This window comes from Dioscorea cayenensis, chromosome 16 (assembly GCF_009730915.1).
Source record: "Dioscorea cayenensis subsp. rotundata cultivar TDr96_F1 chromosome 16, TDr96_F1_v2_PseudoChromosome.rev07_lg8_w22 25.fasta, whole genome shotgun sequence".
NCBI classification, from domain to species: domain Eukaryota; kingdom Viridiplantae; phylum Streptophyta; class Magnoliopsida; order Dioscoreales; family Dioscoreaceae; genus Dioscorea; species Dioscorea cayenensis.
In genome coordinates this window covers 15,006,789-15,021,048 of record NC_052486.1, presented here as the reverse complement: position 1 = coordinate 15,021,048, position 14,260 = coordinate 15,006,789, and the positions used below count along the sequence as shown (strand labels likewise).

The 14,260-nt window shown below is 31.6% G+C and overlaps 2 protein-coding genes across 3 annotated transcripts; both read right to left on the bottom strand.

Annotated features, from left to right (window-relative positions):
* Positions 1–4,577: 4,577 nt before the first annotated feature.
* Positions 4,578–5,989, bottom strand: LOC120278829 (non-specific lipid-transfer protein 1-like). Its single transcript, XM_039285565.1, has 2 exons — positions 5,604–5,989; positions 4,578–4,795 (listed from the first exon to the last, which is right to left on the bottom strand). The coding sequence occupies exons 1-2, from the start codon at positions 5,948–5,950 to the stop codon at positions 4,786–4,788; spliced, it is 357 nt and encodes a 118-aa protein (XP_039141499.1). The 5' UTR covers positions 5,951–5,989; the 3' UTR covers positions 4,578–4,785.
* A 2,035-nt stretch (positions 5,990–8,024) lies between these two features.
* On the bottom strand, positions 8,025–11,802 carry LOC120278432. Of its 2 annotated transcripts, none has more exons than XM_039285226.1 (7): positions 11,534–11,800; positions 9,355–10,381; positions 9,032–9,266; positions 8,893–8,961; positions 8,751–8,819; positions 8,604–8,681; positions 8,025–8,528 (listed from the first exon to the last, which is right to left on the bottom strand). In XM_039285226.1, the coding sequence occupies exons 1-7, from the start codon at positions 11,583–11,585 to the stop codon at positions 8,316–8,318; spliced, it is 1,743 nt and encodes a 580-aa protein (XP_039141160.1). In that variant the 5' UTR covers positions 11,586–11,800; the 3' UTR covers positions 8,025–8,315. The 2 variants fall into 2 exon arrangements, with proteins under 2 accessions (XP_039141160.1, XP_039141161.1); XM_039285227.1 differs by having other exon boundaries at positions 8,397–8,528; positions 8,604–8,662; positions 11,534–11,802.
* Positions 11,803–14,260: the final 2,458 nt, after the last annotated feature.

The following is a 14,260-nucleotide window of genomic DNA, read 5'->3' as shown; positions in this document are numbered from 1 at the left end:
TTGAAAGGAGCTTAAATGAACACACATTATACAAGCGAATAGATGGAGCTGGTCACGTACTACTGGTATGTATTTATGTTAATGACATTATCTATTTAAGCTCTTCACAGTCTATGTTTATGGAGTTCAGACAAGAAATGAAGGTTGCTTTCAAAATGTCTGACTTGGGACTGTTAAATTATTTCTTGGGAATAGAGGTGAAGCAGAAAGATGGGTGTGTGTTCATTACACAAAAAAAAGGTATGCCCAAGAAATATTGAAGTGGTTCAAAATGGATCAGTGCAGGCCAGTTAACACTCCTATGAATTGTAGTAAAATACTGCAATTAGAAGATGATTCAGGTCCTACTGATTCAAAGATTTACAGGAGGTTAGTTGGAAGATTGTTGTACTTGACACATACTCGGCCTAACATAACCTTTGTTGTAAATATGCTGTCTAGATTTGTCAGTAAACCTACCAGAAAACACCTTGGAGCTGCCAAACACTTGCTGAGATACTTAGCTGGAACAACAACCTATGGATTGATATATACTAGGATTGAAGAATGCAGGTTGAGAGGCTTCATTGATAGTGATTGGGGAGGATCAATTGAAGACCGTCGAAGCACATCAGGAAAGTGTTTATAATTGGTTCTGGGCTGTCTCATGGGGATCAAAGAAACAAGAAGTGATTACTCTCTCCACAACTGAAGCAGAATATATAGCAGCAACTACAAAAACTTGTCAAGCAATATAGATGAAGAGGATGATGGAGGATTGTGTATTGAAGCAAGAAGAGGTAGTGGAAATCTGGTGTGATAATAGATCAGCCTGCCAAAAATCCTGCACTTCATGGAAGATCTAAACATATTGACATTCGATTTCATTTTATTTGCAGTTTGGTGACTGATGGATTAATTGTTCTAAAGCATTGTAAGTCTAAAGATCAAAGGGCAGATATATTTACAAAACCATTGCCTGTGAAACAACACAACTTCCTTAGAATGCATCTGGGAGTTGAAGAATTTTCAAGCATGGGAGGGATGTTGCAGGATGCTTGAAAAATTGTGGGTATGAAACGAGAAGTTGATTGATCAGCTAGAGTCAAAAGTGGAATGAAATTTGTTGACTGTTTTTGCAACTAATTAGAATGAAAGGTTCCCACTATCTCAATCTCTCCAACAAAGATTGCATTTTCACTGACCAACCAATGAAAGAATATCGTTGTGATCCTGCAGCCTTTTGTCTTTTCTTATTATGGTGTGAAGTACTAGATTGGCTTCTTTTTGATATTAGGTATGGTGAGATATTGCTTTGTCTAGGAATTATAAGATAGTAATTTATAATATTTAAGTGTGGTCTTACTTTTGTATTAAAGGCTTTTCTGGTGGCTCAATGAAAGTAAGAGAGGAGGTAGTTCAAAAGCCAGTGAAAAATTTTTTTCCACTGTTTATCATCTTCCTTGCAAGACCTCTGTCCAGATAAATTTCAATATCTCTTCAGAAATTATCTTCATCTTTTTTTATCAATCTTCTTTAGTCGCCGCTGAGGGGACAAAATATTAGATTAGACATAATCTATTATGGTCCTTGAATCCTTAGAAGCTTAAACAAGTTTGAATAATTGGACTAAGGTGGCCTAAAAGGTGTAAGAGAACATATATGAAGGACATATATGAATCTTTATTTGACCTAGCAATTGATGAGATAACTACAGGTTTTAGCAATGAAAGCTAGTAAGTTAGGATATTATCTAATAAAAAGTAAAAGAACTACCCTAGTTTCGATTCATCTAATTGTTTTCTTAGTTAATACAAGGTATTACTCTAATATTTGGTCAAAACCACCCTAATTAGACCCTCAAGCTGCCCTCTTAACTATCTCAAACTAGAAAAGCTAGTTTTTAAAAGGCCTTTGAATTGTTCCTTGGTTGTTTAATTATATATGGTTCCTAGTTTTTTTATTTTTTTAAATAAAAGTCTTTGGCTCACATACAAAATGATGGCTGCCAAGAATGCATTATTTGACTACAAAAATATTATACTAGAGACAAAATCTGATAAAGGATATATCATTGTTGTAAAGTGATTGAAAAATGTCATGCTGGAGGGAAAGGAAACAAAGAAGGGAATTCAGGAGTTCAAGATGGAAAATTGGAGCTGCAATTGCAAAGTCAGTTACAGCTGATCAATGGGAAGAAATGTTATTAAAGCTGAGCAGTGTTATGTCTTCTCAGCTTTATATTTTTATGTAGTGGATTCTTCTTATCATATCAAGTTAAGAAGAAAAGTTTTTTCTTGGGATTCTGCGTGTTAGTAAACGCAACCTTTTGTAATTTAAAATATGTATATGTATTATGAATGAAGAAGTTGATGGAGCTGGTAGTGTGGCTGTAATAACGAACAAACATGCAGCAATATTGCACACTATCAGCAGCTTCTCACAGAGCAACCACACACTATATTTAAGGAGATACTCAAAAGGATAGATTGATCATTCTTTAGCAACGATGCTTACAAAATATATAACACAAAACGAACATAACATGCTTCATCCAGTACATGCATATTAATGCAAAGAAAAAAAAAACATCACACCCATCACATATTAAGTATTACAGTGTGGTTACATTAAGCTCATTCATAAAGAGCAAATCTTCAGCATATCCACCATAGCCGGCATATCTCCAGAGAATGGGATGTCTCCTTCCATTTGTACTTGTTCATCATCATACCACCATCTTCACTCGCAGATATCAGTGGCTGCCGTTCTAGTTAGAACTTCATCTTCTTCCTCTCAAAATAACTCTCATCTTCTCAACATAAACATACTTTCAGTTAACCGAACACAACAACACACACACACTAAAAGCATCCCAACAATCATTGAGTTTGCTAGAGGAGGTGATTGCGACTGCATGGTAGAAGATGAAAATTAGTCTTAAAGGGATCAAAGTGGTTCAGCTACCTCCGCAAGTGATGGGATCAATAGGCAGTTAGACATGCTCTTAAGTTTCTACCAACACTTTATTTATTTATTTATTTTTTGACAAGAGGAACAGATAGCCAGAAGGTCATGTTAAACCATTAGGGGCGTGCACAAGCCTCAGTGGAGCAAGTTGGGCAGGGCCCGCGCACACATGGGCGCTAAGACCACCCGCACACAATCACCGCTCACATCTCCCAGAAATGTGAACTCTCACCACTCGATGAAGAGCTCTATCGGCGACCCGTATACCAATAAACCATTTGGTTGTTGGCACCAATCTTTTATTTTTGTCACTATTTACTGTTGCCCTATGCTTGAAGAAGAAGAGGAGGCAGCTAAGGAGTTTTTGGGTTTACTGTTTTGATGGTTGTGTGTGTTTGTTATTTTGAGTTGGTGTGTAGTTAGTTGTCTGAAGGCGTGAGTGTGTTTGATGAGAGTTTGAATGGTTGTAATGTGTTTGAATTTAAAAGTTAGGTAAGTTCGTTGCGTGTGTTTAAGAGGGAAAGCAGGAGAGCGGATTGAAGAGCGATTCAACGGCTGAGATTACTCCATTAGTCTAAGTGCATAAGTTCAGGCAAACAGGAGTGTAAAGCTATATCGTAAATAAAGCCATCAAATCTTTGGTGTGCCTCTCTGCTTAGTTGGTTGCCACCTTTCACCTTCTTATTCTTATCATGCAAATTTTTACACCAACAGGTGGGTAGTTGATTATATATCTCATGGCATTGATCTTTGATGTGACTAAATTTCTAGTATTGTTTATACTTTGGCTTACCCAAATCTTTAGTCTCCTCCATCTATGTTATTGAAACACACAAGATATATAGTTATTGCCACTACCTCCATCTATGTTTAGTCTCCTACATTGAAGTGTCATTGAAGGACATCTATGTAGACTTGGCAACTGGTTTGCATGGGTTAAGTATGTCCCCATTCGATATTCACTGAATGGCGCCTTTGAGTAGTTATTATTCTCAATCCTACACATATAAAAAGCCTTATTTGTATATGATAGCCTTATTTGTAAATTTTAATTCTCAAGTTTTATGGTAGTGCATACACAAAATTCCTTTTAAATTGGATCTATTTATTAATCTACATATAAATGATCAAGGGTTAATAAACTAAGGGAGTCAATAAATAAAAGGAGATTATTAGTTTAATTATTAATTTAATTAATACTTTGTTATTTATTTAAATTCATTTCATATACATTCCATTTTTATAAATAATGGAATAATGCTAGTACTTTTTTTCAATGTTTTTAATAAAATTAATTTCATTCATATCTTGCGAAGATCTAAACTTTAAATGATTGATATTTCAAGATTTTTTTTTAGTTTATATGGACCATATGGTTCATTACTTGTCTATTATTCTTCATGTATCCTGGTTTCTTTTTCAAAAAATTAGATAAATTACATATTTAAAACTCTTAATTTATGATTTGGAGGATACATCAAATACTCTCTTGTTACAAAGGTTCTATAATTTTTTTATAAACAAATTAGTTATAAAACAACTCTTCAATGGGAGAATTTGTATCTTGCCGACATTGTATTTGAATAACACTTTATTTAAAAAAAAACATAGACATACATACATAAGCATGCTACAACTTACTTTTTTATTAATTAATTAAATATTAAGAGAAGAATAAATATGCAATGGTCCACAGATATTCATGGTTTAACACTTAACATAAATCACACTCGATAAAAATAGAACTATAGAGTTCCATTTCATTGCGAGTTATCTAAACATACAAATTCGTCAAACTTTATTATTGATGCTTGCGAGAATCCGCCATCCATCCATCTATTTGATACTGCAAAATTATCAACAAAAATAGAAAAAAATTAAATCAAGTAACTGTAAGAAGTAGTTAACAAACTTTAAAAATCAACAGTGAGTGGCAAATGATTCATTAATCAGAATATTCGTCTCTAGTTACTTAGAATTAGAATTCTTGATTCTTTCATTGCATATCCAAGAACATAAAATTTTAACAATTGAGTGTATTTATTATACAATCCATGCATTTAAGACCGAAAAAAATAGAAGATTATTTAAAAAAATATTATTAGAGAAAAATGCAAATATCTTTTTATTTATATATTTTTCTTTTTTTAAAGAAATGTGATAAAAAACCATGCGGATGTAACCTTCGACCACTGACTGAAGAGGAAAAATAATATTCTACAGAGTATCGACTTAAAGACATGTTTCTATTGAGATCATTCCTCGACACTGGAATACTCTAGTTGATAAACTCATCAAGCAAGGAAGACATTATCATGAAATTTCTCTAGGGTTTGGACCTTCTTAGATGGAAAATGAAAAGTATTAGAAGAACTGATTTTCACTTCTTTGCTCAATCTTGTTACTTTATTCTTGTGCTTTCTGTTGTTTTATTTCTAATAAATAACTACTTAGTAGCTCTTTTTCTCCAAAAATAAATAAATAAATAAAATAACAACTCTGTTTTTGCAGAAGATGGTATTTTGATACATCTTTATAAACTTCAAACATATATTATATATGATCACCATTATCAAACTAACAAACTAACCAAGAAATCATAACTAAGTTGAGCTCAAAGAGGAAGAATTAAGAGATATCAAAGTTAAACTTACAGTGAGCAGTTGGTATGAAGGCTGACAGGAATATCAAGCTTGAGCCTACAATAAGAAGGAAGACCACTAGCTCTCTTCGGCTCAACTCCGAAGGAGGGCCCTGTCTGCTCCATACACTCACACAACTGCCTCCTCATTGTCACTGTCGCCACCATCTTGTTCAACCCTTGCGCGCTTTTGCAACACTCATCGCTCGGTTTATCTGCACCTTGTCCGAGCAAATACGGACCACAAGGTATCAGTGCACTCACCACATCTCCACATGACACACCTGCAGCATTGCTACCCACCACCATCATCATCATCATCATCATCATCATTATCATCATTGTTATTACTATCTTCATTGTCTTATTTTATGAGCTAAGACTGCTTTTTGATGAATTTTTGATTGTCATTAGGGAGAGGTATTTATAGTGTGTGAGGGTCAAGGAGTTTGGTTCAGCAATTAAATGTATGGTTAATGACATTAATTTTTCAGTGTTGATCTACAGTATGGGAGGTTAGGTTGTCATTATCTTCCATTGATGGTTTTGTCTCAGATATTGAATATTTATTTAGGATTTGCATCAAGAGAGTTATTAGTTGTATATATAGATATAGGTTGGTAGAGAGTTGCAATTTGGGTGATAAATATAACAAGATGTTTTGAGTGGTTTATGTTGGAGACAAGTGTTTAAACTAATGATCTATACATAAAAAAAAGTTATGATTGATGCACTTGTTTTTTTTTAGGATGATGATAATTGCTTCCATGCATTTGGACTATATTAATTGAAAGTAGAAGTTAGGTAGTGGTTTTATAGTTGGTGTTTTAAGATGTTTCAACCAATTATATTAGGTGCTGGAAAGATATAGATCCAATTTATATAAAACACTGGATTTATTAAACTATCAAATTATATGCCAATGTACTAATTTAAATATTTTTAAATTTAACTTTAACAATTTATTTAAATACACTATTCTTCACTATTATCACCTTATAAATGCATAATTTTAGTAGATGGAAAGAAACATAGATAAAATAGATGATATTCAAGGAGCCAAAAACACAAAACAATTATTACTCTTAGAGTTTTTAATCTATACAAATGATAAAATAATTTTAATATGCTGAAACATAAAACAAATTGTAAAAACTAAAACAATATTATTAAAACATAGAAGACACAATAGACACTAATCAAACCCAACTAATTATTAAATTTGCCAACAATAGAATGGTTAAGTTAAATGTTAATGAAATTTTTAATTCTAATTATTTTTTTACTTTTGGATATTAGTTAAGATGGATAATTATAATATAATGGAAGAAATAGTAAAAGAATAAGTATTATATATGATCGGATTAAAATAGGGTTGGATTTTTTTTTAATAACAAAATGATTTTTTTAATTTTTTTAAAATTTGAAATTAATTGGTCAATCGTTTCTTGGCAAAGATAACATCAAAGATAGAGGCACGAATTGAGTACAATTTTAAAATTGTCTTCATACATGGTTTTCGTTTATTTATATTATTCTTGTATTTTTTTATTTTAACTTTTACAAAAATAAAACATAATTTAATTAAAAATTTTATACTAAATATTTATCATTTATGTTCTTGTATTAAGTTAATATAATATTTGATGAAGCAATTTCTTGTGAAAGAGAAATGAAATGATGTCTTTAAAATATGTCATAACCTTAATACATTTCATTTCTTCTTTTTTTTTTTGTCAGAATTTTATAAATTTAGCAAGCTTCAGATGAATTTTATAAATTAAGCTTCACTTTGCAATATATTCAGATGAAAAGTGTAATAGCAAAGTGAAGCTTGCTAAATATATTGCAGTGAATATGAGTATCATTTCTTTTTTTCATCTAAATTTTAGAATGTAATGGATTAGAAGGAAGTTAATTATGAATCTCATTAAATTCATAATCTTATATGTATATATAAGAATTTGTCAAAACTTTGTTGTACCAAGAATGGGTTAGAATCTGTCAATCAAGAATTTTTAAAAAAATAAAAGAAGAAGATTAATAGTGGCCTGAAGAAGAAGCACAAAGAATTAAAGCTTCTCATAGTTACAGATACAGTCATGGAGAGGCACTAACAATTAGGGTGCTTTTTGTTTACAAAATCCTGGAAAGGCAGTTGAAAATTTTGAACATACAAAATTACAAGCACTTATAATGTATACAAGTGTATACAGAACATAACATTGTTAAATTCACAATCAGTATACACTATCAGTATATACTGTTAATATATACAGAACGTGACATTGTTAAATTCACAATCAATATACACTGTCAGTATATGCTATTAATATACACCATCAAAATATACTGTTAATATACACTACTTTTCATTTTGAACTTCACTGTCAATATACACCTTTAATATGCATTCACTGTTGACACTGGCAACTTTGAAAAAAGGGAATTCTAAGTGAAATATTCAGCATAATAGTGATTTCCACATTGACATGTTCAATATAGTTCATTCAGCATAGGATTACAAAAATTGTATAATTTACTGCTAAGCATAATAGAGAGTTCCACATTTACACTGGCAACTTAAGAAAAAAGCACATTCAGTATAGTCTCCTGCATGCTCCCAAAACTCTCCAAAGAAAAAAAAATTACAGTAGTGCATCCTTTAAGAACTCCTTCCATATGTGGTAGTAGAACCACTTAACCCCCCATGTACTGCAGGAACCTACACTTTTCTTTTTTTTGCAGTAAGCCCCTCTTTGTCAGGAGCCTTCCTATCACCAACATTTCTGCCCTGCACATGAGACCTCAACACAGGAATTCTTACTTGTGTAGAGGGCTTCTTCTTTAATGAGCTCTTTTTCTTTACAGGAGGCTCCACAAGCATATGTTTTCCCTTTAGAGATTCATTAGCGCCAAATTTAGCTTTGTCTTGATGCTTAACAATCAAAATGATATTCAATTAATTCCTTGATGGTCAATAGTGAATGTGTTGAAAACGATATTTAATTACCCGTGACATTGGGTCAACTGAAATTTGCACTTGTGCTATGAGTTCATCTTCTTCATTGTTTATACATGGAAAATGTACCTTATGATGCCAATAACCCGAAATTAAGTTGGCAAATGCAAAATAAGCCTGCTAAACACCAAAACATACCTGTGCAAAATGATTGTGCTGAACCTGTGGATCAATTGTGTCCATGGGATCTTGGTCATTGCTATCATCCTACCAAAATATGAAATTAATAGAGACAATTGTCAAATACTCATTCAATGCATATTAAACCTAATGTGCTTACCTCATTAGCCATGGCTGCCCCACTAGATCGTCCAGCTGCCTGTCCAGTTTTCCTTTTTTGATTCTTTCCCTGTCATACATGCCAAAATATATCATCTAGGAATAAATATGACAAACACAAAGGAGGAACCTAATAGTACCTGTTGTCCATGGTATCTTTTGTTATGCCCTTGAGCCCCACAAATGCTACAAGTGATTATGATCCCTCTCCTGCTAACCTTTCCTTTTATGAAACCAGTGTTCTCCTCATCTGCTTCCTTTCTCCTAAGCAAGGGTTTCCTGCCTCTGTTTTTGTTTGCAGGCTCAAGTGGAATAATTGGGGCTTGGTCACTCTTAGACCAGCAATTCTTATCTTGTGTTGTGTGTAAAATATGGCTGTATGTTGCCAAGAAGAGAAAAAAAAAAATGCCAGTCGCACATTGCAAGCAAATTTCATAACTACATTCTTCTATAAAAAATGTACCTTGCTGCAATGCGCTTAGCTCTCCAGGCTTTCAGTCTACTTATGTTAGCATCTTGATTGGTTCTCACAGCTTGGATAATCCCAGCAATCTTCCATGAAGGATCTGCCCTGAATTGATCAAGATAGTTTTTTGCTATCCATTCCGCACTCACATGCCTAATGTTATGGTCCCTCATACACTCATGCTTGAGTACCCCTGACTTAATCTGCACTGTGTTCTTGTCATTCACCATAGGTGAAGCCCATAGATAGAAAGGACACCCTCGCTTACAGAAAGCCTTGCATCTCTTTTTGTTGTTAGGCTTGAAATTCATTACACACTTGTTCTTAATACCATAATTTTTCACTGCCTCTTTGAATTGTTTAAAACTTCTAAATTTCATTCCAATTTTAAAATGAGGATCCTTCATATCAAGCTCTTCATTAAATTCTGTATATCTAGGTCTAAGTGGATCCAGTTCTTCCTCATCTGTTGATGAGCATGATTGAAACTCTTCAGATGAGGCACAGTCAGATTGTATTACATCTTCATCAACACTTCCTTCTCCTCTGATTTCTTTTAGTGGAGGTATTTCAGAAATGGCCATCCTTTCTTCCACAGCTTGTTCCTCCTCTCCACTGTGAAAACTATACTCTAAATAATGCAATTCACTTTCTTCATCCTCCTCTTGTCCCTTACTTTCTTTCCCTAGTGAAGTCCCTTCTAGATTAGCATCTTCATCCCTTTTAGACACCTTAACATACACATTTACTACCCTAGAATAACCCACACCCAAAGCTATTGCTAGAACATCTTGATCATTTTTAATTTCAGTGAGACCTGTATTTCCACCTGTCAGATCAAGCCACCAAAAACTGCAACCTTCCACTTCTAAATTTAATTCCTTGGACATGCTAATGAGTTCTAATTTAGATATCTTATCTGCACAACAATAGTCAATATATCCTGCTAATCTATGGCCATCCATCTTGCAAACATCACCAATAGTGTAATGCATCTTTATTGCGAAATATTCAGAGTTTGGCGCTGAAATAAAAATGATTACACATCAATACATTGAGTGCCGAAATAAACATGAAGACAATTAGATGCTTTACATGCCTAAATTTCTAATATTCTACAAAACATTCATCTTCATGCTATTTAAAACATATAATATTTATACTTGATACACAGACCATGCTTAGTTTCCTTAGATCTGCCTCATTGAATTGCATATTTTACTGTTAGATCAAGATTTCATAAGCCAACTTGCTTACTGAAAACATACTATGTAGTATATTGCTTACTGAAAACATAAATAAAGACAGAGAAAATGTGTAATCACCCAAACATGTAACAGGAAAAGAAGTATATTGCTTACGAAAAACATACTACATAGTGAAAGCATGTTCCTTTAATTATTTACAACCATTAAAGAAAAAAAAAATAAAGACCGAGATCAATGAGCAGAATGCTTCAACAAATCTCTCAAATAATTAGAATGAAAATAAATCAGGATATGCTTGACAACACATGTTACATGGAAGTAAAATACAGGACATACTAAATAAAATTAAAAAAAATTCAAGACAAATCAAAACACAAATACAAGACAATCACAGAAAATCATAACATAATAAAGACCTCCTACAACTATCAACCTAACAAAGCCTACCACAACAACAATTAAACTCATTTTTATACCAACTTCCTAATAAAAGTTTGCCATGGCAGCAATACCCATGTTTCTGCTTTAACATTACAACTTTTTTTTATCTGCTTGAAAACCTACTCAACACATTACACAAAGATCTTTCAATGCCATCATATATGTTGTAATCCTCATCAAAACTAGGACTTATTTCACATAAGCCTGCCACAATGAGTTTTTTTACTAAAGTAAAAAGAAGCTATTTTTAGCCATAAATCAATTACCATTTCAAAAATCCCACTCATAGAAACCCTACTTTCAACTCTAACCCCACTTTCAACTTCAACACACCAAAAATACAACCCAATTTTTAATAACCACAAATGTATACAAAAAACAAAAAACCCATCTTGAAACAACATTCACACATCCTCAATTTTTTTATTTTAAATTTACAATCCCAAACACATATAAACCCTAAAATCGATCTACATTCAAGATTTCAAAATAGTGGAGCGGAAAGATGAGCATTGTAGAACACTTACAGTAACTTGGTGGTTCATCACCATCTGTCCTTACTGCCCAATTATCTCCCATCTCTTGCCAAGCTCCGTCACTCACTCTCCCCAACGACGTTGAGGGTTTTTGGTCCGTCGCAGCCTCTCCGGTCTCGGTTTTCCTCGCTTTCTCGCAGGTGAAGAAGAAGATCGGAGAGATCTGGCTTTCTCTTCTTCTATTTTTCTCTAGGGAAGATGGAGAAGATGGTAAATTTGGGGGAAAAACTGTGAGGAAGATGGTAACTTTGGGGAAAGGAGGTAAATTAAGGGCTGACGTGGCCGCTGAAGTAATTTAATATTTGATGAAGTAATTTCTTGTGAAAGAGAAATGAAATGATGTTTTTAAAATATGTCATAATCTTAACAGAAGTTTTGGGAATTTTCAAAATATTTTTCCATATCTTAATAAATGATTATTTGCCATGTTTAGGAAATTGGGAACTTATATTTGATTTTTTTTAATTTATTAAAGATACTTTCCTAATTAAGTTTTTATTTATATGGCAAAATAATCTCTCGTACAAATTACCTCATATATATATATATATATATATATATTCTTAAAAATTGTACATAAAAATCTCAAATAATTTGTAAATGAAAATATGCAAATATCTTCAATTGTTATCAAATCCAAATTTGAGAAAAGAATTTATGTTCTTGATTATATTTTACTAATAGATTTTTCGAATAAGTTTTGATGCGATCATGTCCATATGCACGTCATTATTTTTTATATAAACTTCAAATTTAAACTTTAAAAAATCTTTATATTCTTAAAATTTAAAAATTTAAAATTATATCTAAAAATCTTAAACCCAAATTCTACAAGAGATTTTTTCGGTTTATCATTTATAATTATAATTTAAATTTAGAAATTTAGATAATAAAGATAAATTTAAATTTAAAAAGAAAAGAAAAAAAAAGAATGACGTGGATTGGTGAGAATACCAACTCGACATCCACGTCATTCGGGAAACCGAAAAATCTGTTCGATAATAATTAAAAAAATATCATTACTCTCTCCAAAAAATCTATCTATCAATGACTTCATTAAAATTTATAGATATATATAAAAATTGAAAAGATTTCATATATATATATTTTCCAATAAATAATAGTATTATATTAATCACATAAAAGGCAATATTAGTGTGCCCACATAAATAACGCAATTGAACATATGCAAATACGTCACTTTTTATAGATTTATATACAAATTGTAACTTTATAATGGTTTATATATAAATGATTTCTTAAAAGAAAGAACAGATAATTACAAAGATGATCTGAAGATGATATTTATTAAAATAGTCAACTTTTCTAGGAGTATTTGAAGATAAAGATAATATAATAAATTATATTAATGCACAAAATAATTAAATAAATTCGTGTTAAATTTAGTCAATAATATTAAAAAAATTTGGACACGTGTTATTTTAGTTTCTTTCAAGTTGCTAAGTAGTAGATTAGTTTTAGTAGCTTAAAGCATTTGCTTATTTATATTGAAGTTAAATATATATCAATTTCTTATAAAAAAATTCATTTAAATAATTAATATATTAACATACTTTAGAATTCAATAGTTTAAAGTACATAATTTTTAGGGCTGTAGACAAGCCAACTAAATTTGGTCATATTTAAACTTAATTCACCACTATTTTAACAAAGCCTAAGTCAAACTAGAGCTTACTTCAACCTAGCCTGAGCCAAGTCGAGCTCGAGTCTACTTCAAGCTTTGTGAAATTCTATGGCTCAGACTTTGACTCGTTAGCTTAATAAAGCTCAGTTAATTTTTTTTTATAAATAATATTTTATTATTATGATTATTAAATATAAATTATCATTAAAATAATATTAAACCATTATATTATTATTATAAATTAATCTTACTTTTTGCTCAAACTTCTACTAAAAGGACTTGTAATATTTTTGTAACAGATTATGATCCCATATACGAATATGTGAATATTACTATAAACGGTTCTATAAACATTTTATATAAATGAGCTTATTGATGATACTATAAACAATTCTATTAAAAATACTATAAACAATTCCATTAATGATTCTTATAAATGATCTTGATAATGAGACTATGAATAGATCTCTTAACGATTCTTATAAACAAGCCTTTAATGATATTATAAATGAGTTGTTCACATAATCACGAGCCTCAGCGAAAGCTAGCTTAATGGTTTCCAAGCTTGGCTCATTTACCTTACAAGCTTAGAAATCTAGCACAAGAATGGCTCAATTACCTTAACAAATAAGTGAAGCCAATCTCAAGCTTTAATGAACGTACTGGTTTATTTACAACTCTAATAATTTTAGAGCCAATTTGGAGGACAAGATAAGGAGGATATGATAGAATAAGCTATCATATCTTGCTTTAATTTTTTGTTTGGTGAACCAATACAATATGATAGCTTTTATTTATTGATCCACTTTATCCCACTCATCACATAATCCACATAATTTTATGAGAATGATCAGTAATAGGTAGAATAGATTAAAAAATATTTATAATTTACTGTTTGCTTTTTTACTTGGTTCCTCAACCTCATCTAGCATTTCACGGTATCCCAACTTTTGATCGTCGCACCAAGGCACCAAGGCTTGAGATGAGTAACTTGCCCATAATGTGATAGGTCAAAAAAAATTTATTTTAATAAAATATAACTATTTAAAAAAAAGTAATTTTGTCTATTTATA